Source organism: Bison bison, unplaced genomic scaffold (assembly GCF_000754665.1).
Source record: "Bison bison bison isolate TAMUID 2011002044 unplaced genomic scaffold, Bison_UMD1.0 scf7180017864072, whole genome shotgun sequence".
Taxonomy (NCBI): domain Eukaryota; kingdom Metazoa; phylum Chordata; class Mammalia; order Artiodactyla; family Bovidae; genus Bison; species Bison bison.
The window spans coordinates 1,502,443-1,526,083 of NW_011494644.1; the positions used below are offsets into that span (position 1 = coordinate 1,502,443).

The window sequence follows — 23,641 nt, forward strand, 5'->3', positions numbered from 1 at the left end:
TGAGATAATGAGGAACCTGGGTCCCAGAGCAGCTCTGAGACTTGATGAGGGTGCAGGCAGGGAGTGCTGGGCCTGAGGTCTGAACCGTGGCTTCTCTGGCTCCAAAGCCTATCACCGTGTAACATCTCTAGTCCTGTTTTCCCTCATTCTGTTTATTCTCTCATATTTCTCTCCTCTTCTGTGCAACCATGGGCAGGAAGGCGTTTTATAAAGAAGGAAAAGCTTCTCCTTTTCTCTCCTTAGAAACATAACCTAAGGCAATCTCCCTGTCTTTCCCCCTCGACCTTCATGCCACCTCCACTCCAGAGTGGGAGGCACCAGAGGACCCGCGAGGGGATCCTGGAAAGCCCAAATGGGGCCAGGAGTGGACCCATCTCAGCCCACGAGGTTTACCTAGGTCAAGCCCCTTTTACTGGACACGGCCAATAGAAAGCTAAGTAGCCATGGCTCTTGTCCTGAACAAATGAACAGTTTTATAAGAAAAAACTCTTCCTTTCCTCACCTGGAAAATGGGGATAATAATAGCTCCCTTGTCAAGAGGTTGTTGTGAGAATTAAATAAGGCTGTGCTGGCATTGGGCTTAGTACGCAGTAAGGCCTTAGTTAGAGGTAGTTGTTGTTAAAAAAGTTAAACAGAAAAGCTTCTTGTGGGCAGGACAGGAAGGAGCTGTCATTTCTGTCTTGGCAATTGAACCTGGGTCTTAACGATGAGTACGAGTTGAAATTATTAAGCTGCTGGTAACCATGATGCTCCCTGAATGGGGAGAGCCTGTCCAGGAGAGCCTCTGGATCCAGCTATGCCTAAAGCCAGGACTTCCTTTGTGGCTTAAACAATTTGGTGTTAAGTTCCCGTTGCTTGGAACAGGAGGGACCTGACATAAATCCTTATCTTCTTTTACACAAGTTCTCCTGTCAGTTGTCAGATAAATATACCTTAATGTTTTAACTGTCCTTTCTGCCTAGACCACACACAAGTCTAACCAACAATGTCCAGCATGACTGGCTGTCTGGTTATACCCACTGTGGCCCTCGAGTGTCCCAACTGAGATCCTAGGTATCATGGGGCAGGGACAAGCCATCCCTGTGCCTGGTCTGAATTCTGGACCCATGAGATCTGTGAGCACGATAAACACCAGTGCTTTGAGTTTTTACACAGAGACAGTAACTGAAATACCCTCCTACCCTCCATGCCCGTGTTCATGAAGAAAAAGATAACTCAAATGCATGGCACAAATAAACAATCTTTAATTTCAATAAACAGCTCCCCATTATACCAGACAACACGCTGTGGGAAGAGATACAGAAGCATCCAACAGAGAGAGAGAGAGATCTATTCTAACTACACTAATTTCTTAGCACAAGAGAAGTGACTTTGGTTCACACACAAAACACAGCGAGACCCTCAGAGTGTGACAAGAGGGAGACTCTTGGGTGGGGGCGTGGTGGGCGTGGTGGCCTTTTTATTCCATGTAACTGTCCTCTGCAGGTCTTCTGGGAGTCACAATCACCATGGTTCGGTCAAAAAATGTTACTTCTGCTCTATCATATTCTATTAACTTGCTATTCACACACGCTACTGTTACTGAGGTGGGGTCTTGACACACAGGAGGGTGGTGAGTGAAACTTCACTGACAGGCAAGGCAGACAGGAGGAGTGCTCAGGCCTGAGGTCCCGGCCAGTGCCTTGCGCACCAAGGGGACACACAGGCACACACACACATACACACGCTCACCTGAGGGCACACACGCCAGAACATCCACACACATATCCACGGGGAGTCCCCAGGGAGAAGCTAACACAAGGACGGCTTCAGGGAAGCCAAGAGAGGCTTCTGACACTGGACTATTTTTTGTTGCCGTTTGGTTTCTTCAGATAGTCTAATCTATGTATCACACCCACTAAAGAGAAGACAAAGTACCTACACGTTGGGGCCAAGGTAGCAGGTTTGAGGAACCTCTGGGAACAGCAGGCTGTTCGGGAGTCACCCAGTGGGTGCGCATTTTGGGTTTGGGGGGGGCAGTTAGGCCTCCCAACACTGGCCAAAGTGAAAGTGAAGTGAAAGTGTCAGTCACTCAGTCATGTCCAACTCTGAGACACTGGCCAGACTCTTGGAAAACTTCATCTCAGTGGAGGTTGGCACCCTCGGGGAGGTCTTTTCTCTGGCTTGAGGGTTGAAAGAGCATTTTAGGGCAGAAGGATCCAGGAGATTAAGCACTGCCCATAAGTCTCATGGCAGAGCCCGCTCAGCTTGCGGCTAATGGATGGATGGGGCTTCTGGAAAGTTCTCAGGCCCCACTCCTCAAGGGCAGCCAGTGTGTGATCAGTAGTCAGTGTCCTTTTGGTTCTGAGAGGAGTTGGGTGTGTATGGGTGTGTGTGTGGTGTGTGTGTGCGGATGGAACAGTATACACATATGGCATTTTTTTTGTCCTAAGTTTTCTTCCTTGTTTCCACAGACGACAGCTGCCATCCCCGTGGCCCTCAGGTCACCTCCAGTGAGGCAGGGGACACGCGGTCGCACTCGGCCCGGGACCGCAGGCTGTGCCACTGCTCCACGGCCGTGCGGTGGGCGCTGAGCATCCGCCGCCAGTGGTTCGATTCCGAGGGGCCGGAGGAGTACTGGCCGATGACGATCCTCCCGATGAAGTCGTTGCTGCTCTTCATGTTGTGGCCGAACACTAACCAGAGGGGCAGGGGAGGCAGGACAGAGGCGTTAGTCTCCATACGCCTCGACGGCAGGCGCGAGTCCTTGTTTTCAGATCACTGTTTCTTTTAACCCCGGAAAATTCCCCGATTCCCTCCTCATCCTCCCATAAGTCCCTTAGCTGCAGCTTTTGACCTCTGACCCTGCAGCCTCACCACGCTGCCCTCAGGGCATGACAGCCGGGTAGTCCCGGTGGACCCGCCCAGCCACCACTGGAGTCCCGCTGAGTGCTCGAACCAGGTTCTGAAGGCCGCACTGCTGAGGCAGGGGCTGGAAATTCTCTGTGGGGGCAGCCTGTGCGCTGTAGGCTGTCCAGCAGCACTTCAGGCCTCTACCACCAGCTGCCATTTTCACCCACAATCCCCAAATCTCCACACAGGGCCCAGTATCTCCAGGGCGTCAATTCACCCCAGATAAGAACCACCTGGTTAAGCTGTAGGTCATGAGAACAGACATCCTAGATGAATCCTAGGGCTTCCTTCATAGCTCAGTTGGTAAAGAGTCTGCCTGCAATGCAGGAGACCCTGGTTCGATTCCTGGGTCGGGAAGAGCCTTTGGAGAAGGGATAGGCTACCTACTCCAGTATTCTTGGGCTTCCCTTGTGGCTCAGCTGGTAAAGAATCCGCTGCAATGTGGGAGGCCTGGGTTCGATCCCTGGATTGGGAAGATCCCCTGGAGAAGTTTGGAAAGGCTACCCACTCCAGTATTCTGGCCTGGAGAATTCCATGGACTATACAGCCCATGGGGTCACAAAGAGTGAATCCTGGCTCTGTCATTGGACAGCTCTGGGACCCCTGAGATAAGCAAAGGAGCCCCTCTGACACTGAGTTTCCTCCTCAGTTACACGGGAATCTTAACTACCTTAGGAGCCTGCACTGAGATTCTGGCACTTAATGTTGTTCGGTTGCTAAGTTGTGTCCGACTCTTTGCAACCCCATGGACTTTAGCACACCCGACTTCCCTGTCCTTCACTGTCTCCCAGAGTTTGCTCAAATTCATGTTCATTGAGTAGGTGATGCTTTCTAACCATCTCATCCTCTGCCACCCTCTTCTTAGTAAGTGCAGCCTTGGCACTTAATAAGTACTCAACAAACACTACACTGCTCTTTCAATCCTCAATTTCTACCTGTTGACCTTTATGAAAGAGACAGGCTGCAGAGGCAAGGTTCCTGAGAGAAAGGGCTCTGGCAATGTCTTCTCCCTTTGTTGCACGGTATGTCCCTTCAGAAGGCTGTTAATTCCCATGCAAGCTTAATTCGTGTCTTTCAAGCCTAATGAGATAGCTTGATTTATCTTTCCAGCCGAGTTCTGCCTAATTCCTTATCTGCATGTGGGGAGTCAGGGCATGCCATCTCGCTGACGGGAAAGCAGGCTGTGTTTGTCTGTGTTATAAATGAAGGACTACAGAATGGGGACTATCAAAGATTCACCCAGCGTGAGCAGAGCACAGGCGAGCAGATCCCAGAAGGGGTGCCCATTATCAAACAAACCAGCTAAAATATGCAACCCAAAACAGAGACTGAATGCTAACAAATCTCTGTTCTCCTCTGTGGGATTCACATCAAGAATTCCAAATGATAAAAATAAGGGGAAAAGAAGAAAAGTGGAAAAACAAAAACCCTATCCATTGTTTTAAGCCCCAAAAGACCAGAGTGAACTGCGGTAAGTTCACTCCATCAACAGTGTCCCATACCTATCAGCTCCACGAACAAAAACTGGACCGCGTTCATTTTTCATATATCTGGTAAAGTGGCCACTATGCGTAGGTAGACCTGATTTATAGGGAAACCCCTTACAGAAGAGAAAAATTAGGACTAGTCTTTGCTTAATAAAGGAAACTGCTGAGAAGCTCTCTGATGCATCTGAAAAAACAAACAAGCACAACTTCTTTGAATAGGCAACATGCAGGACTCTTGAACCACACCTCGTAGGGAATGGAAGGTTAAACTTTCACCAAATGAAAACAAGTTACCAGAGTCCCTTTTCCTGTAGGCCTCACATCTAAAGCAAGATATCAGGAGACCATTTCAGGCCCCATTTGGGCTTTTTCCCTGGGGATAAAATGTTCTATCTTCCTCTGCCTCTCCAAAACTCAAGAATGAAAATGGAGAAACAGCCTAGTGGTTTTGCTTCTTTGGGAAGTGGTTTTAAGAAAAGAAATCTCAAATATTCTCAGGTACTGTTGGTGAAAGAGGAAGCAGTTTCATCTTTTGGGCAGAGTATCTGCTCAAAATAAGAATGTCATTGCTTAAGACCCACCAATTCTACCTCCAGAGATCTGTCCCATAGAATTACCTGCACGAAGGGACAAAGATACACATAAAAGAATTATCCACCGTAGCAGGGGCTGACAAACTGGAGCCCTCAAGCCAAACCTGGTCTGTACCTGTTTTTTGTAAATAAAGTTTTACTGGAACCCAGTCAAATCTGTTTGTTCACACAATGCCTGCAGCTGCTTTTGTGCTACAGCAGCAGAGTTGAGTAGCTGCAAGAGGGACCGTGTGGCCTTCAAAGCTGAAAATATTTACTATCTGGTCCTTTACAAAGATGTTTGCCAACCCCTCCTCTAGAACATCATTTGTGAGCATGAAAAATGGAAACAACAAAAACACTTCACGAGCAAGTGTGAGTGAGGCTGTTGATATCCTGCCCACCGTGGAGGCTACCCCTAGCCTTTGTTGCTGACATCCCGCGGTGAGCACCTGCTGCGCTCTGCCTGGGACATGCCAGTGTATGCTGACCATGTGACTTTCGCAGGGGCCTTGGGCCACACAAGAGCCACTTGACCTCAGAAAAGGCTGGGGACTAGGGTCAGCCACCCAGACTGTCAGCCATGCTTGCACGACTGACCCCTAAACCAAATTCTAGACACGAAGCCTTCAGTGAGCTTCCCTGGTTGGTGATCCTCCGAGCATGTTGCCACACGTCATTATTGGGAGAATGAAATGCTGTCCACGTGACATTTGTAACTCATGCCTGGTCTCTCCTGGACTCTGCCTTTTGCTGGTTTGAGTCTGTATCTTTTCACTGCAGTGAACTATAACCATGAGTATAACAGCTTTTCCAAGTTCTGTGAGTCCTGGAGGATCAATGAACCTGCCAGTGGTCCCGCCTCCCAAGCTCCAGTTACCCACTCATGGATCATCCTTCACTGGCTTGCCTCCCTTTCTGGTCTCACTTGCCCAACCTCGTATCAGTATTTCCTGGGATCACCTTCCTAGTAGCCTGCTTGCACCCAAGTCTTGTCTTAGGATCAGCTTTGGGAGCACCCAGACAAACACTGGAGAGGACTAATAATTTCTGATGTGACAATACCATGGAAACCAGCACCATGGTTAAAAATGAGACAGACCTATATATACAAGATGGAAACGTCTCCAAGACATATTGCTAGGAGACAAAATCTAGTTGCAAAAACAGTATATGTAAACACAATCTCTTTTTGCTTAAAAAAAAAGAAAAAAAATGATATTGGGTTGGCCAAAACATTTGTTCAGATTTTTCCATAAGATCGTATGGAAAAACCCAAATGAATGTTTTGGGCAACCCAATATATAGACTAGAAAACAATATCTGGAAGACTATTCACAAAATTGTTCAGAGCAGCTCTCTCTAGGGAAGGGAAACAGAACTTTCTACTTTCTGTACTTATTATATAAGTATGTACAGTTTGAGCTTCTAACAAGAATATATAATTTGGGGGAAAAAAAACAAAGGAAAAAATAAGCCTCTATTAGAGAATCTACATCGAAATCAGCAGAAGGGGCAGAAGTATGAACGGAAATCTGATAGCCTACGCTTCTTATCCCAATGTGCAAAGTAACTTGGCTTGGTGAATCATTCAGCTCTTGAAGGGTGGTCGCTCTTCAGTGATTCAGCCTTTCTGACGGGAAGCAGTCGTTGCTACGGCCATCTGAGCTAATTGGCAGGCTTCGGGACTTGCAAATCACTTGGAAAAGTTATGGCAATCTTAGCAGTCTTTTAAAAGCCAAACATTTAAAATGCAAATTGTAATACCCTGAATAAAACTAATGACTTCAATCATAAATGTTGCCTGGGAGAACATCAAGTTGGCCATCTCGGTCAATTCCAGGGATTGTGTTGGTGGAGAGCATAGGGAATTACACTGGATATTGACTGAATCCAGAGAGCGGCTCAGAGACAGGAGGCTAGATATCCCTGGCCCACTCCACCCTGTACACAAGGAAGCCAAGTCACTGAGCGAGCTGGTGGCAACATGCAGTATTTGCAGCAAAAAAAAAAAACAAAACAACCCTGTATATGAAGTAAATTCCTCATAACTAGATCCCTATATTTCTCCTTTTCAAAAACAATATCTAGAAATTTTATTGTAAGGCACCCCAAATATCCCCACTGACTGTCATGGGGATTCATTTTACTACCATCATTAGTATATATCTTCACAATGTATATGCTCTAATTTATCCTCATCGTCTGGAGGGATTTTCTGAACAACCTGAATAATCCAGAGAGTGACAGAAAGGCACAGATGTCAACAAGGACCTATTGTATAGCACAGGGAACTATACTCAATATCTTGAGTAACCTATAATGGAAAATAATCGAAAAGAATGTGTGTGTACGTGTATAACTGAATCATTTTGCTGTACACTTGACTTAACACAACATTGCAAATTAACCATATTCAATTTTTAAAAATGCATAGACGTCACAAAGTCCAAGCACAAAACCTATGCAGAGGGGGCCTCACATTTTCTCTTAGATCTTATTTATTCTTCATGAGTTTAGACATAATTCAAATATACTTGGTCATCTGCTTTCCCCATCTGGAGTAATTTTAATCAATTTAGTGGACCGTGACTACCAGACAGATACCAGAACTTAGAGTAGTACAGGGCCATTTGGTGAAGGGGCAAACAATCCTTTCCTCCTTCACAGAGCTCGGGGATGGTCACTGTGTGATCATTTATTTATTTATTTGAGCTTTTTATTTTGTATTCGGGTATAGCCGATTAACAATGCTGTAAGTGTCAGGTGAATAGCAAATAGACTCTGTCATATATATACATGTATCCATTCTCCCCCAAACCCGCCTCCCATCCAGGCTATCACATAACACTGAGCAGAGTTCCATGTGCTATATTAATATAATATGTCCTTTTTGGTTATCCATTTTAAATACAGCTGTGTGTGCCTGTCACCATCCCTTCCAAAGATCCCTTCCACCTAGAAACTGTAAGTTCATTTTCTAAGTTTGTGAGTCTATTTCGGTTTTGTAAATAAGTTCATTTGTATCACTTTTTAGATCCCACAGACAAGAGATGTCCTATGGTATTTCTCCTTCTCTGTTTGACTTCATTCACTCGGTATGACTCTGATGGTTCACTGTTATGGGGGCTGCTCTGAGCCCCTTGGTCCATCCATGGTGCTGCAAATGGCATTATTTCATTCCTTTCAATGGCTAAGTAATATTCCATTGAAAGCCTTCCTAAGAGAACAATGGAAAGAAGTAGAGGAAAACAACAGAATGGGAAAGACTAGAGATCTCTTCAAGAAAATTAGAGATACCAAGGGAACACTTCACACAAAGATGCGTACAACAAAGGACAAAAATGGTATGGACCTAACAGAAACAGAAGATATTAAGAAGAGGTGGCAAGAATACCCGGAAGAACTATATAAAAAGGATCTTAATGACCCAGATAACTACGATAGTGTGATCACTCACCTAGAGCCAGACATTCTGGAGTGTGAAGTCCCATTAGGCCTTAGGAAGCATCACTATGAACAAAGCTAATGGAGGTGATAGAATTCCAGCTGAGCTATTCCAGAATCCTAAAAGATGATTCTGTTAAAGTGCTGTAGTTAATATATCAGCAAATTTGGAAAACTCAGCAGTAGCCACAGGACTGGAAAAGGTCAGTTTTCAATCCAATCCCAGAGAAAGGCAATGCCAAAGAATGTTCAAACTACTGCACAACTGCACTCATTTCACATGCTAGCCAGGTCATGCTCAAAATCCTCCAAGCCAGGCTTCAACGTACATGAAAGGAGAAATTCCAGATGTACAAGCTGGATTTAGAAAAGGCAGAGGACCAGAGATCAAACTGCCAACATCTGTTGGATCACAGAAAAAGCAACAGATTCCAGAAAAACATCTGCTTCATTGACTGTGCTAAAGCCCTTAATGGTGTGAATCACAACAAACCGTGGAAAATTCTCCAAGAGATGGGAGTACTAGACCACTTTATCTGTCTCCTGAGACACCTGTATGCAGGTTAAGAAGCAACAGTTAGAACTGAACATGGAACAGCAGACTAGTTCAAAACTGGGAAAGAAGTACGTCAAGGCTGTATATTGTCATCCTGTTTATTTAACTTATATGCATAGCACATGTTGCAAAATGCTGGGCTGGATGAAGCACACGCTGGAATCAAGATTGCCAGGAGAAATATCAATAACCTCAGATATGCAGATGACACCACCCTATGGCAGAAAGCAAGAGGAACTAAAGAGCCTCGTGATGAAGGTGAAAGAGGAGAGTGAAAAAACTGGCTTAAAACTCAGCATTCAGAAAACTAAAATCATGGCATCTGGTCCCATCACTTCATGGCAAATAGATGGGGAAACAATGGAAACAGTGACAGACTTTATTTTTGGGGGCTCCAAAATCACTGCAGATGGTGACTGCAGCCATGAAATTAAAAGACACTTGTTCCTTGGAAGAAAAGTATGACAATCCTAGATAGCACATTAAAAGGCAGAGATATTACTTTGCTGATAAAGGTGCATATAGTCCAAGCTATGGTTTTTCCAGTAGTCGTGTATGGACCATAAAGAAGGCTGAGCGCCGAAGAATTGATGCTTTTGAACTGTGGTGTTGGAGAAGAGTCTTGAGAGTCCCTTGGACTACAAGGAGATCAAACAAGTCAATCCTAAAGAAAATCAATCCCAAATATTCATTGGAAGGACTGATGCTGAATCTGAAGCTCCAACACGTTGGCCACCTGATGTGAAGAGCTGACTCGTTAGAAAAGACCATGATGCTGGGAAAGATGGAAGGCAAGAGGAGAAGGGGACGACAGAGGACGAGATGGTTGGATGGCATCACCGACTCAATGGACATGAGTTTGAGCAAGCTTCGGGAGCTGGTGATGGACAGGGAGGCCTGGCATGCTGCAGTCCATGGTGTTGCAAAGAGTTGGACACGACTGAGAGACTGAACAACAACAAATATTCCACTGTATATATGTGCTACATCTTCTTTACCCACTCCTCTGTTGATGGACATTTAGGCTGCTTCCATGTCTTGGCTATTGTAAACAGAGCTGCAGTGAACACTGGGATGCATGTATCCTTTCAGATTATGTTTTTCTCCGACATATGCCCAGGAGTATGGTAGCTCTGTCTTTAGTTTTTTAAGAAACCTTCATACTGTTCTCCATAGTGGCTGTACCAATTTACACCCCCACCAACAGTGTAGGAGGGTTCCCTTCTCTCCACACGCTCTCCAGCATTTATAATTTGTGGCTTTTTTTCTGTTAGCTACTCTCGCTTGTGTGGGGTGATATGTCATTGTAGTTCTGATTTGCATTTCTCTAATGAATTAGTGATGTTAACATTTTTTTCATGTGCCTGTTGGTCATCTGTATGTCTTCTTTGGAGAAATATCTGTTCAGGTCTTCTGCCCACTTTCTGAGTGGGTTATTTGTTTTAATGATGTTAAGCATCATGTGATCATTTGTTTTTATAATTTAAGATTCTGAATCTGTAGGAAGGCTCAGTGTCCAGGTTAATGGGTCAAATGAAGTACAAACAGTTTTCTTTCAAACAGTTAAAACTTTACAGCCTTTTTAAAAGTATAAGTGGAAAGCATTTGGGAAGTAGAAAATTTACTCAAACCCCTTTACTTCTCCTCCCTGCCTGATTACGGGAGAACGCCAGCTATGCCAGGAACACGCTCTGAGCTGTCACACTGCTCTCCCTCCAACCTCGACAGACCTCAAACACCCTGACAGCCACAGTCTCCGAGCATCACCCTCTGTGTGGACCAGTGAGTCACCGAAGTCCATCTCTCTCCATCCTCAGATGCAGAGCGGACACAACCGGCACATTACACTTTCTGGAATTTCTCTCTACAGAATCATCAACATATGTGCCTCTGTGGTGCCAGTCACCACGGCCATGCAGCTGAGGAAGTCCCAACTGGCAAAACCAAAGTAGGATGAGAGGCTCAAGGCTTTGAAGGAGTGTGGAGAGTACCACTTCTCTACTAAGCACCTACTCTGTATATGGCCCAGGACTAAGCACATCACATGGATTAACTCACTTAATCTTCACACCAACCCTCCAGAGTGGCACTGCCCACCCTTTGCACTGCTGACATTTGGGGCCAGATCACTCTCTGTAATGGGGGGGCTCTTCTGAGCACTGCAGGATGCCCTGTAGTGCCCCAGCCTCTGCCCACTGGATGCCACGAGCAGTCCTCTCCCAGCTGTGACAACCCAAAGCAACTCCAGACCTGGCCAAACATAATCCACCCCCTCCCCCTCCACTGAGAACCACTGCTCTAAGGCAGCTGCTGCCATCGGTCCATTTTACAGGTGGGGAGACCGAGGCCCAGAGGTGCAGAGAGATTCCTGCTCCAGTCAACATCTAGGTGCCCCGAGTGAGTCAGGGGCAAGATGAGGCTTGCACATGTTGATATTTGCTGTAAAAACGATCTTGTTCTTTCCTGAAAGAGCTAAACTCTTGGCTGCTAATTTAGTTTGCCAAGGCAGACGGTTCTGGAAGGGAAGCTAGATGACTTAAGAGTGTGGGTGTGATAAACACTGCAAATGGGAAAAAAAAAATCTTGATCTTTTACCAGCAGGAGCAGACTTGGCTGCTCCCCACTTTGCATGCTTGGTTCACAAGGTGATGCCCCCATAAGCAGGGAGGGTCCCACTCATGGAACCCCACCTTGTCACTGTTACCTGAAAGCTACCTCTTGGGTGCTGAGTGGAGCTGCTCCCCTGTTTTCGAAAAAACTGCACTAAGTGACCAAAACCCATCCTCGCTGTTCCACAGTCCTCCCAAACTCTTCACTGGGGAGGGATCCTCACGCTTCATCAGGCTGATATGACTTAGCTCTTGGGGGAACCCAAAGCAGTCTACATGTCCCTGCTTCCTCTCCTTCCCCCTCCCCACGGGTCAGCACTGACACCCCACAAATGTGGTATGCATTCAACTTCTGCAAAACCTCCTCAAACTTTAGTTGGTCTCCTGCGTTTGTGGACGTGGAGGCTGAGCGTACCCACCATTTGGTATAAGGGGCCTGAGCAACCACAGAGTTTGGGATTGGAAGTGAGCCTGGAACCAACAGCCTGCAAATACCTCTTTTTTCTTCTCCCTGAGACCTAGAAGCTGTTTCGGGTTTTTCTTTAAAACCAGGTAGATCATTCTTTTCTGGAGCCTTGGTTTCTCCATTTACACAATAAGTGGGGATTTAAGGTCCCTTTCAGCTTTGAGATGTCTTTGGTTCGAAGACGTTTCATCCATAACTTAAGGATGATGTTTTTTACCCTTTCCTGGCTCATTCTGTGATTCACAGCAGCTGCTCGGACAGAACTTTTTCTCCATGTTTTCCCTTCTAACAGTCATCGTGACAATTTAGATAACAGTATTACATAATTTAAAATCAGCAATGCTGAATCCTGACTTCTTTTTACTAGGCACTGAATAAATATCAATACCTTATCGACATTTCTGACTTAACACCACCATCCTGTTAGGGAAGATGCTATTTATACCCCCGTCTTACAGATGGGGAATTAGAGGCTCACAGGGCTTAGGAGGTTGAGTGTCCAAGGTCACATAGGCAGCATGGGCACAGAGGGAAGTGAAACTCAAAGCTCATTTCGTCTCCTCCCATCTCAGAAAGAAGAGACGTCTCACCCATTCCTCCCTTCCACAGACCCTGACACAAGACAAACACAAGATGAAGAGTGAAAACATTCATGACAGGCCCTCCAGCCAGCATGTGAAGGCCAGAGGAGCTGAGAGTCAGAATGGCCCTAAATCTCCTCATGATGGTGCCTGGTTGGAGACCTTCACACCACCTCTCTGAGGCCCAGCAGGGCCAGGTTCATCTCCAACATCTGAATGAATGGCTGCTTCTTTAGCAGCACAGCAGCCAAGGAAGTTGTCTCGTGTTTAGAGACTATTGAAAAGTATAATAATAGCAGTTAACGCTTATATAGAGCTTATCATGGGCTAACCCTGTTCTACAGACTATCGATACACTAAATTACTTTGTCCACACAACTCTAGTTATAAGGAGAGGACTATTATTATCTGCTCGGGTCTAGAGGTCACACACTGGCATCATGGCCTTCCTCCCAGAAGATGGACCTGGAGAAAGCCTTAAGCAGGCTTGGGTCATGTGGGTGGAAAATTCTGGGATACCAGTCCTCTGAAGTGATCTAGAAAGGGAGATGTGGACAGCAGGTGGGGACACCTCCTGGACTCCCTAGACTCCTTGCCTTCAGACCTGTCACCCCATTTAAAGTACAAGGCCTAGGAGAGAGGCTCCTCGTGCCCAGGTGTGCAGGCGACGCTGGCTTAAAGTGTTGGATTCCTTTAATGCAGCGGTTCTCAGCTGAGGCCAATTCTGTCCCCCAAATTTGGCACTGTCAAGAGACAACTGGTTGTCATAAGTAGGGGTGAGGGGTAGCCACTGGCATCTAGAGGGCAGAAGGCAGGGGTGCTCCTAACCATCATACAATGCAAAGGACAACCCCCTAGCAAAGAACTGTGGCCAGAAGCTGGCCCAAAACATCAAGTGCAGGGGTTAAGAAACTCTGCCTTAAGGGAAAAGCATGTGTTTGGGGTTTCCTTTCTTTAAGACTGAATCCATCGACATCAAAGGAAAGTCACTGAGACCCAAGAAGCTACAAAGATCTGCAGGGAAAGAGAGCTGGGAGGGGAGATGGAGGGAGAGAAGCCACCTCATTGAGCTCAGGAGGGTTTGGGAGCTCAGCAGAGAAGAAATTTCAGAGAAAATTCAGGGAAAGAGGAAATTGGGGTGAAGGGGGAAGGTGCTGCTGAGAATGTCGCCGTGGCTTATGAATCAGATCGTCCTCCTTTCCCAAGAGAAAGAAGTCAAGGTTGAGATTTGTTTGACAATTCCTTCAGACCACGGCCGGACCACTTCTTCATGCCTATGTGGAAACTGAGCCACGTGGAGCCTGCATTTACAGGGACAACATATGGGTTGGAGAATCACATTCCGATCTGTGTGTGAATCACACCGTCTAGGAGGAAGCATTTAAAAGTGTGACTATAATGTAATGTGCTTGTTTTTACATGAAGAACCAAAACTTACACATCTGAATGAGGATCATCTTTGTACATCTGTCTCAGAGATGCTGGCCCTGCTTTGGGAGAAAATGTTCACAGCAAACTGTCTTCTGAGCTAGTTATGAGACACCTGTTAAAGCTTTAGAAGATGCCCCTTGTCTTCTAAAATAATTGAGGAAATAAAGGAGAAATACCATGAACATGATAATCACTTGGAAGACTTTTAAAGAGACCAGTGCCTGGGCCTCACCCCAAGAAATTTTGTTGACTGGTTCAGGGGTGGGAGACTGGATGCCAGTGTTCTAGAACTGCTCCCCAGAGGATTCTCATGTGTGGTCAGGTTAGACACTCTGCAGTAGAAGCAGATCAAAATATCCATTGGATTGGTAGCTGAACTGGGAAAAAAAATCCCACATTTGGTGTCAGAAATGTTGTGAGTAGGGAAAGACAGATTTTTGTTTTCACTGTGTTCCAATAAAACTTTATTAATAAAAACAGAAAGTAGGCCAGATTTGACCCAGGGGCTGTGATTTGCCCATCCCTGATCTATATGAGACAGTGATGCTCAAAGTATGGTCCCCAGACCAGCAGCTTCATCATCACCTGGAGCCTGTTAAAAATGCAAGTTCCCAGGCCCCATCATAGATCTACTGAATCAGTCCCTTGTCCTATATAATTTTTCTTATTTCCCACCAGGCACTCTTCCTTAACCTGCAATGTGGGTCAACGCAGCATGTGTCTTGAATCCTAGAGCAAGACAAGGTATCAAATCCTAGTGACAGGTAGAGGCCCAGGTTGGATCCAGCCAGCATGACAGTGGTAGAGCTGGGGATGAACTCAGGTCCTGATGACCTCCTGGGTCTCTACTCAACTTCTCTTGGCACTTACAACATCCCAAATTATGCTTTGAAAGCCATGACACTAATTTGAATGGGCACATTCCTTTTTTTTTGCCACACCCTGGCACGTGGGATCTTAAGTTTTCTGACCAGGAATCGAACACACTCCCCCTACATTGGAAGCACAGTCTTAACCACTGAACCACCAGGGAAGTCTTAAGGGCACATTCTAGTACGTTTAAATATCACTCTACTTTTAGAATAGATACATAAATTGTTGTATAGTTATACACAAATCGGAGAAGGCAATGGCACCCCACTCCAATACTCTTGCCTGGAAAATCCCATGGGCGGAGGAGCCTGGTGGGCTGCAGTCCGTGGGGTCAATAAGAGTCAGACATGACTGAGCGACTTCCCTTTCACTTTTCACTTTCATGCATTGGAGAAGGAAATGGCAACCTACTCCAGTGTTCTTGCCTGGAGAATCCCAGGGACGGGGGAGCCTGGTGGGCTTCCGTCTATGGGGTCGCACAGAGTCGGACACGACTGAAGCGACTTAGCAGCAGTAGCAGCAGCATACACAGAAATACTATATTAAAAATGTGATGAAAAACTATAAGTACACATAATTATATGAATAAATTTCATAAGGATAATGTCAAGTGAAAGAAGTGGTGATTCCATTTCCATAAAGGTCAAAAAGCAGCAAAATGAATGTATGATAAGAGAAGTCATCACAGTGGTTCCCCTAGGGGAGAAAGCAGTAACTGAAAGGGGCCCAGGAAAATTTCTGGGAACATTCTCTTTCTTGATCTGAGTGCCAGTCACATGGGGTGTGTTCATTTTATAAAAATTCATGAAATGTATGCTTAAGACTGATGCACTTTTTCTATATGTATATTACACTGCAACAAAAAGTCAATTTTAAAAAACAAGAAATGGGACTAACATCTACAAGTGACCTTGAAACGCATGAAAGAAAATGAATTAAGAGACAGAGAGATGGAGATATGTGATGATAAAGCAAACAGAAATCTAGGTGGTGGGAATATGGATGTTGACTGAAACATTCTTTCAAAATTTTTAAAGTTTCTTAATAAAATGTTGAGATTAAAAAAAAAAAAACCAGGGACTTTCCTGGTGGTCCAGTGGCTAAGACTCCATGCTCCCGATGCAGGGAGCCTAGGTTTGATCCCTGGTCAGGGAACTAAGACCTGGTACAGCCAAATAAATTCAAAAATTAATGAAAGAATTGAAAAAAAAAAACCCCAAACACGTAAACAGCTCAACTGTCCTACTTTTATATTTCATAGCCTTTACTTGCTTCTTTATAGCACAGAAATATCAACTTCCAGGTCTGTATGACCATGTGGTTCATAGGCTGGTCACAGGGCCTCTGGATCCTGCAGCAGGAAGGCAGTGTGGTAACTCACTGGGGACAGACGGGAGCAGGACAAGACTCCCTGGGGAGGTGGTGACGCGCCCGCAGTGGGTCCTGCCAGCTTGTCCCAAAGACCACAGTAACCAGACCACACTCTGCCAGAAACACTGTCCTGCGCCTGAACTGAGGGGTCGAACCCCCTGGGGATCTGTCCACTCACACCACCAAACAAAATTCAGGTCAACTTTGGACCACTGACCACAGAGCACACCCCTGCCTTCAGTGTCTTCCTCCTTCCACATGAAAAGCTGATCCACACCACGAGTCACTGGGGAACTGCAAATTAAAATCACAGCCACTTGTTTCATTCAAAAAAATTACCTACGTAGAATAAAACCCATCCATTTTAAGTATATCAAGTTTTCTCCCTAGCGCTTAACATCATTCCTACTTGGCATAATTCAGCCATTTTGTTTACTGCCTGTTTGGTTTACAACATTGGAGCATTCACCTGGTGAAACTTGGATTTTTGTCCAGTTTGTTCATTGCTGCAAGTACAGCACCTGGCTCACAAGAGCGACTCCATGAATATTTGCTGAATGAATATATACATTAATATGGAAAACGTCCAAGATATATTATGTGCAAAGAGCAAGTTGCAGAAAAATATATTTATATATTCTGGATGTTAACAACAGAGGATGGAGATCTATACACACATATGTGCACACATATCACACACACACACACACACACACAGGTGCACACATTCCTGGAAAGAAGGCTACAGTAAATTGTTAAGAGTTGTGACCTTTAAGTGGGGGGACTGAGAGATTTTTATTCTACTGTCTCCTGTATGTTTGTATTATATACACATATGTATTATACATACATATATGTATATACATTTATACATACATATAATAACAACATTAAAAAAACCCTGTATTGGCAAGGGAGAAAGGGAAAGATATACCCAAATGAATGCAGAGTTTCAGAGACAAGAAAGAAGGGATAAGAAGGCCTTCTTAAATGAATGATGCAAAGAAATACAGGAAAACAATAGAATGGGAAAGACTAGAGATCTTTTCAAGAAAATTGGAGCTTTCAAGGGAGTATTTCATGTAAGGATGGGCATGATAAAGGACAGAAATGATAAGGACCTAGAAGAAGCAGAAGAGATTAAGAAGAGGTGGCAGGAATACACAGAAGAACTATGCAATAAAGGTCTTCAGTTCAGTTCAGTTCAGTCGCTCAGTCGTGTCTGACTCTTCGTGACCCCATGAATTGCAGCACGCCAGGCCTCCCTGTCCATCACCAACTCCCGGAGTTCACTCAAACTCATGTCCATTGAGTCAGTGACGCCATCCAGCCATCTCATCCTCTGTTGTCCCCTTCTCCTCCTGCCCCCAATCTCTCCCAGCATCAGGGTCTTTTCCAGTGAGTCAACTCTTTGCATGAGGTGACCAAAGTACTGGAGTTTCAGCTTTAGCATCATTCCTTCCAAAGAAATCCCAGGGCTGATCTCCTTCAGAATGGACTGGTTGAATCTCCTTACAGTCCAAGGGACTCTCAAGAGTCTTCTCCAACACCACAGTTCAAAAGCATCAATTCTTCGGCACTCAGCCTTCTTCACAGTCCAACTCTCACATCCATACATGACCACAGGAAAAACCATAGCCTTGACTAGATGAACCTTTGTTGGCAAAGTAATGTCTCTGCTTTTGAATATGCTATCTAGGTTGGTCATAACTTTCCTTCCAAGGAGTAAGCATCTTTTAATTTCATGGCTGCAGTCACCATCTGCAGTGATTTTGGAGCCCAGAAAAATAAAGTCTGATACTGTTTCCACTGTTTCCCCATCTATTTCCCATGAATTGATGGGACCGGATGCCATGATCTTCGTTTTCTGAATGTTGAGCTTTAAGCCAACTTTTTCACTCTCCACTTTCACCTTCATCAAGAGGCTTTTTAGTTCCTCTTCACTTTCTGCCATGAGGGTGATGTCATCTGCATATCTGAGGTTATTGCTATTTCTCCCGGCAATCTTGATTCCAGCTTGTATTTCTTCCAGTCCCCAGATAATCACAATGGTGTGGTCACTCACCTAGAGCCAGACATCCTGGAGTGTGAAGTCAAGTGGGCCTTAGGAAGCATTATGACGAACAAATCTATTGGAGGTGACAGAATTCCAGCTGAACTATTTCAAATCCTAAAAGATGATGCTGTTAAAGTGCTCTAGTTAATATGTCAGCAAATTTAGAAAACTCAGCAATGCCAAAGGACTGGAAAAGGTCAGTTTTCATTCCAATCCCAAAGAAAGTCCAGACTACCATACAACTGTGCTCATTTCACATGCTAGCAAGGTTTGCTCAAAATCCTTCAAGCTGGGCTAAAACAGTATATGAATAGAGAACTTCCAGATGTACAAGCTGGGTTTAGAAAAGGCAGGGGAACCAGAGATCAAATTGCCAACATTCATTGGATCATGGAGAAAGCAGCGATTTCCAGAAATAGCTACTTCTGCTTCATTGACCATACTAAAGCCTTTGACTGTGTGGATCATAACAAACTGTGGAAAATTCTTAAAGAGATGGGAATACCAGACACCTTACCTGCCTCCTGAGAAACCTGTATGTAGGACAAGAAGCAACAGTTGGAACCAGATACGGAACAAGTGACTGGTTCAGAATTGGGAAAGGAGTTAAGACACTGTATATTGTTACCCTGCTTATTCAACTTATATGCAGAGTACATCATAAGAAATGCTAGGTTGGATGAATTACAAGCTGGAATCAAGATTTCCTGGAGCCGTATCAACAACCTCAGATATGCAAATAAAAGCACTCTAATGGCAGAAAGTGAAGAGGAACTAAACAGCTTCTTGATGAGGGTGAAAGAAGAGAGTGAAAAAGCTGGTTTGAAACTCAACATCCAAAAAACTAAGATCATGACCTCTGGTCCCATCACTTCATGGCAAATAGAAGGGGGAAAAGCGGAAGCAGTGACAGAGTTTCTTTTCTTGGGCTCCAAAACCCCTGCAGATGGTGGCTGTAGCCATGAAATTAAAAGAGGCTTGGTACTTGGAAGGAAAGCTATGAAAAACCTAGACAGTGTATTAAAAAGCAGAGACATCACCTTACCGACAAAGGTCTGTGTAGTCAAAGCTATGGTTTTTCCAGTAGTCATGTATGGGTGTAAGAGTTGGACCATAAAGAAGGCTGAGTGCTGAAGAATTGATGCTTTTGAATTGTGATGCTGGAGAAGCCTCTGGAGAGTTCCTTGGACTGCACAGAGATCAAATCAGTCAATCCTAAAGGAAATCAACTCTGAATGTTCATTGGAAGGATTAATGCTGAAGCTGAAGCTCTAATACTTTGGCCACCTGATACGAAGAGCTAATTCACTGGAAAAGACCCTGATGTTGGGAAAGACTGAAGACAAAAGGAGAAGCAGGCAGCAGAAGATGAGAGGGTTAGATAGCATCACTGACTCAACAGACATGACTTTGAGCAAACTCCAGGATATAAAGTAGCCTGGCATACTGCAGTCCATGGGGTCGCAATGAGTTGTACTTAGTGACTGAACAACCACCAACAACATTCCATGTCCTGTGTGACCCTGTCCCATCACCACATGAGGGTGACAGGGACCCATAAACCACAAGGTGGGGTGGAGTAGAGACCAGAGTGAAAAGTACTGCACTCATCGTCCCAGAAGGGTCACCCGGCCCCGCCTCCCACTGAGTCAGGCCACACCACCTGTGACATGGGGCTTGTTGGCAGAGTGAGATATTTCTGTCTGACCCAATGTTGATGGGCAGAAACAGGAAAGCCGTTTGCAATTACACAGATGAGCACAAATTCAGCCAACATGCTCTGCCGAGGAACTCTTCACACTCAGATGGCTAAAGCAAAACCTCGAAGAATGATGAGAGGCCACAATGCCATAAGGAGAAGAAACACGCCCCAAATAGGTGCATTACAAGAGCGGACCAGCTCCGAGTCCATGCCAACCTGCCCTTCACAGTTCCTGGAGGCCACAGCCCCACCCACAAACCCCAAGGAGACCAGCAGAGTCACTGACCTCTGCTCAGCGTGTCCCAACCTCAGCACCCCTGATCTCCTCCTCTGTTCTGTGCACTGTAGGATGTTGAGCAGAATCCATGGCCTCTGCCTCCTAGATGCCAATAGCTTCCCCCAAGTTGTGACCACCAAAACTGTCTCTGGACAGCACCAGACGTCCCCTCAGTGACAAAAATTAGCTCAGCTGAGAACCAGCAGTCTAACTGCTTTTCTAAGTCAGTAGGTGCCCAGGGCTAGCCAGACAAAATGTATTTGGTGAATTCAGTGCAAGAACTGCTCTTGTTAGGCTGAATTCCCCAAACCTGGAACTTGGTGGTATGGGATCTCCTGCTGACACTGACCATGAACCCAGAAGTAACACGTGCTTAGGGAGGCAGAGGAGCAAGCTGGTTCAGGGTCTGGCTTGCTCTATTGTTTGCCTCTTGGTTGCCTGTGGCAGAGATAGCCGTGTGGTCTCCAAAGCCTTTTCTTCCTGGACAAGCAACTGGACTACATTTTCCAGCCTCCTCTGCAGGGAGCTGTAGCCAAAAGAGTCTGGGTGGAAGCGGAAGTGATAGTCGTAACTTCAAGGTCCGCCTCATAAAAACTTCCCACGAAAAGCTCAATCCTCAACTCTCTCTCTCCCAATCACCAGCTGGAGATGAAACTCTCTAAGGCCTGAGAAGATGGCAGAGCCACAAGATGGAAGGAGTGTGGGTTGCTGAATCATTGCATGGAAGGCCACAGGGGAGAAGACCCACAAAGGACTTGCAAGCAAGAAATAAGGACCACAAAATCTTGGTGGCTTATCTACTGCAGCTGTTACACTTAAGTAATAACGGCGCCTTTTGAGCGGGTTACTTGAGCTCTCCAAGCTTCACTTTCCTCCTCTGTAAAATGTGGATAATACCAGTACCTTCCTCATTTGGTTGTTATGAAGACCAACTGAGAGAGCACTTGGGACAGTGCCTGGAGCACAGTAAGCCTTGATGTGTGCATGCTCAGTCATGTCCGATTCTTTGCAATCCCATGGCCTGTAGCCCGCCAGGCTCCTCTGTTCATGGGGATTTCCCAGGCAAGAATACCACAGTGGGTTGCCATGCCCTGCTCCAGGGGATATTCCCAATCCAGGGATCAAACACATGTCTCCTGTGGCTCCTGCATTGGCAGGTGAATTCTTCACCACTGAGCCACCTGGGAAGCCCAAGCCTAATGATTAGTGTGGAGAAGAGCCACAACTGAACTCTGGCCCCTTGCATTATCCCTTCCATGAATTCTTTTCCAAGTCACACTCAGTCACACTCCAGATCACTGGAGAATGACCTGCCCCATCTTCAAACGCCTTAGGGACACTTTGGCCTTTTAGGGACAATTCTTGGGCTTCCCTTGTGGCTCAGCTGATAAAGAATCCGCCTGTAATGCAGGAGACCTGGGTTCAATCACTGGGTTGGGAAGATCCCTGGGAGAAGGGAAAGGCTACCCACTCCTGTATCCTGGCCTGGAGAATTCCATGGACTCTATAGTCCATGGGGTCACAAAGAGTTGGACATGACTGAGTGACTTTCAGTTTCACTTTTCTTGTAATGAGGCTAGGGACCCTCATTTTATCACGTGGTTGTCCACGCATTTCTTAAGCATCTTGGCCCCTCTGTACCAAAGGGGCCACTGAGAAGTCAACATGACCCTGAACAAGGATGGAAGAGACCCCCACCCATGAATCATCCACAGGATGTCTCTCCTCTGCTTCTCCAGCCCCAACAAAATGAGGCAGAATAAAATCTGAAAGCAGACACATAATGGGATCTTTGGCACCAAGCCAATGGACACCCTTCCTGGATCTCTGTAACTTGGGATCCTAAAGGGAGTGGCTGAGAGTTAAGCCCCAAAGACACCCCTCCACACCCTGCTCCTCCCCTTCTCCAGCCAGCGTAGACACCAGCTACTGGAGACAGAGGGAAGGCTGAGCCTTTCCACCCACTCTGCCTATTCTTCACCAACTTGTGTGCTTTTTTTCCCCTGGTAAATCATGTCCTTGCCTAAGGCCATCTCTAGACATAATTGCCATTATAAGTCAACTACATTCTGTCCTGATTTAATGCAGGGGGTGGGGGTCAGGCAGACACCCAGGGAGGCAGTTTTCATGTCAACTTACAAGCAGGGAAAGAAAATTACACCCACTGTGCATCTGCTGTGTGCTAAGTGTCCTCCACTCACGTCAGCTCACCCATCCTTCGTGAAGGCAGGAGCCGTATCTGCCTTGCTCACCTCTGTGTCTCCAGTGCTACACCATCTTGGGCATGCGGGAGCTGGTCAGTAAGTACTTATCCCCTAAGCCCCCTCCCATGGCCCCTACTTATCACTGACCTCACTGCATGAGTTACTCCCCTCATTAATGTGCTCTGGTCACTTTACCTTCCTTCTTTTCTTTGAATAAGGTCATTGTTACCTCAGGGCCTTTGCATATGCCATTTCTTCTGCCTAGCATGTCCCTCTCTCCCATCTCTGCAGGGCTGGTCCTCTCTCAGCTTCCCTGGTGGTCTGGTGGCTAAGACTCTGTAGCTCCCAAAACAGGGGGTCTGGGTTCAATTCCTGGTCACGGAACTAGATCCCACATGTCACAGCTAAAGATCCTGTGCGCTGCAACTAAGATCCAGCTCAGCTAACTAAATAAATATTAAAAAAATAATAATAAAGTAACGCTCCAGGTCCCCTCTGTTGCCTTCCTTTACTCTTCTTTAGGTGTGTGTTTGTTTTTTGTTTATTTCACCCCAACTAGAATGCCAGCCATGAAAGGATGGATTATTTCTATCTTTCTGTTATTTCTCTAGCAACTAAGCACAGCATTGCAGCACAGTAGGGGCTTGATAAATATTTGAGGCTATCCCAAATCACTGCAGATGGTGATTGTACCCATGAAATTAAAAGACGCTTACTCCTTGGAAGGAAAGTTATGACCAACATAGATAGCATATTCAAAAGCATAGACATTACTTTGCCAACAAAGGTCCGTCTAGTCAAAGCTACGGTTGTTCCAGTGGTCATGTATGGATGTGAGAATTGGACTGTGAAGAAAGCTGAGTGCCAAAGAATTGATGCTTTTGAACTGTGGTGTTGGAGAAGACTCTTGAGAGTCCCTTGGACTGCAAGGAGATCCAACCAGTCCATCCTAAAGGAAATCAGTCCTGGGTGTTCTTTGGAAGGACTGATGCTAAAGCTGAAACTCCAGTACTTTGGCCACATCATGCAAAGAGTTGACTCATTGGAAAAGACCCTGATGCTGGGAGGGATTGGGGACAGGAGGAGAAGGGGACAACAGAGGATGAGATGGCTGGAT

The 23,641-nt window shown here is 45.7% G+C and overlaps 1 protein-coding gene across 1 annotated transcript in view; it reads right to left on the reverse strand.

The window, feature by feature from the left end:
- Positions 1–1,222: 1,222 nt before the first annotated feature.
- SYT17 (synaptotagmin XVII) overlaps positions 1,223–23,641 on the reverse strand; it is an 88,717-nt gene continuing 66,298 nt past the window's right edge. Inside the window, exon 8 of the mRNA XM_010837110.1 lies at positions 1,223–2,675. Within this exon, the coding sequence (XP_010835412.1) occupies positions 2,479–2,675 (197 nt within the window). The 3' untranslated portion in view covers positions 1,223–2,478. The remainder of the gene's footprint in view (positions 2,676–23,641) is intronic.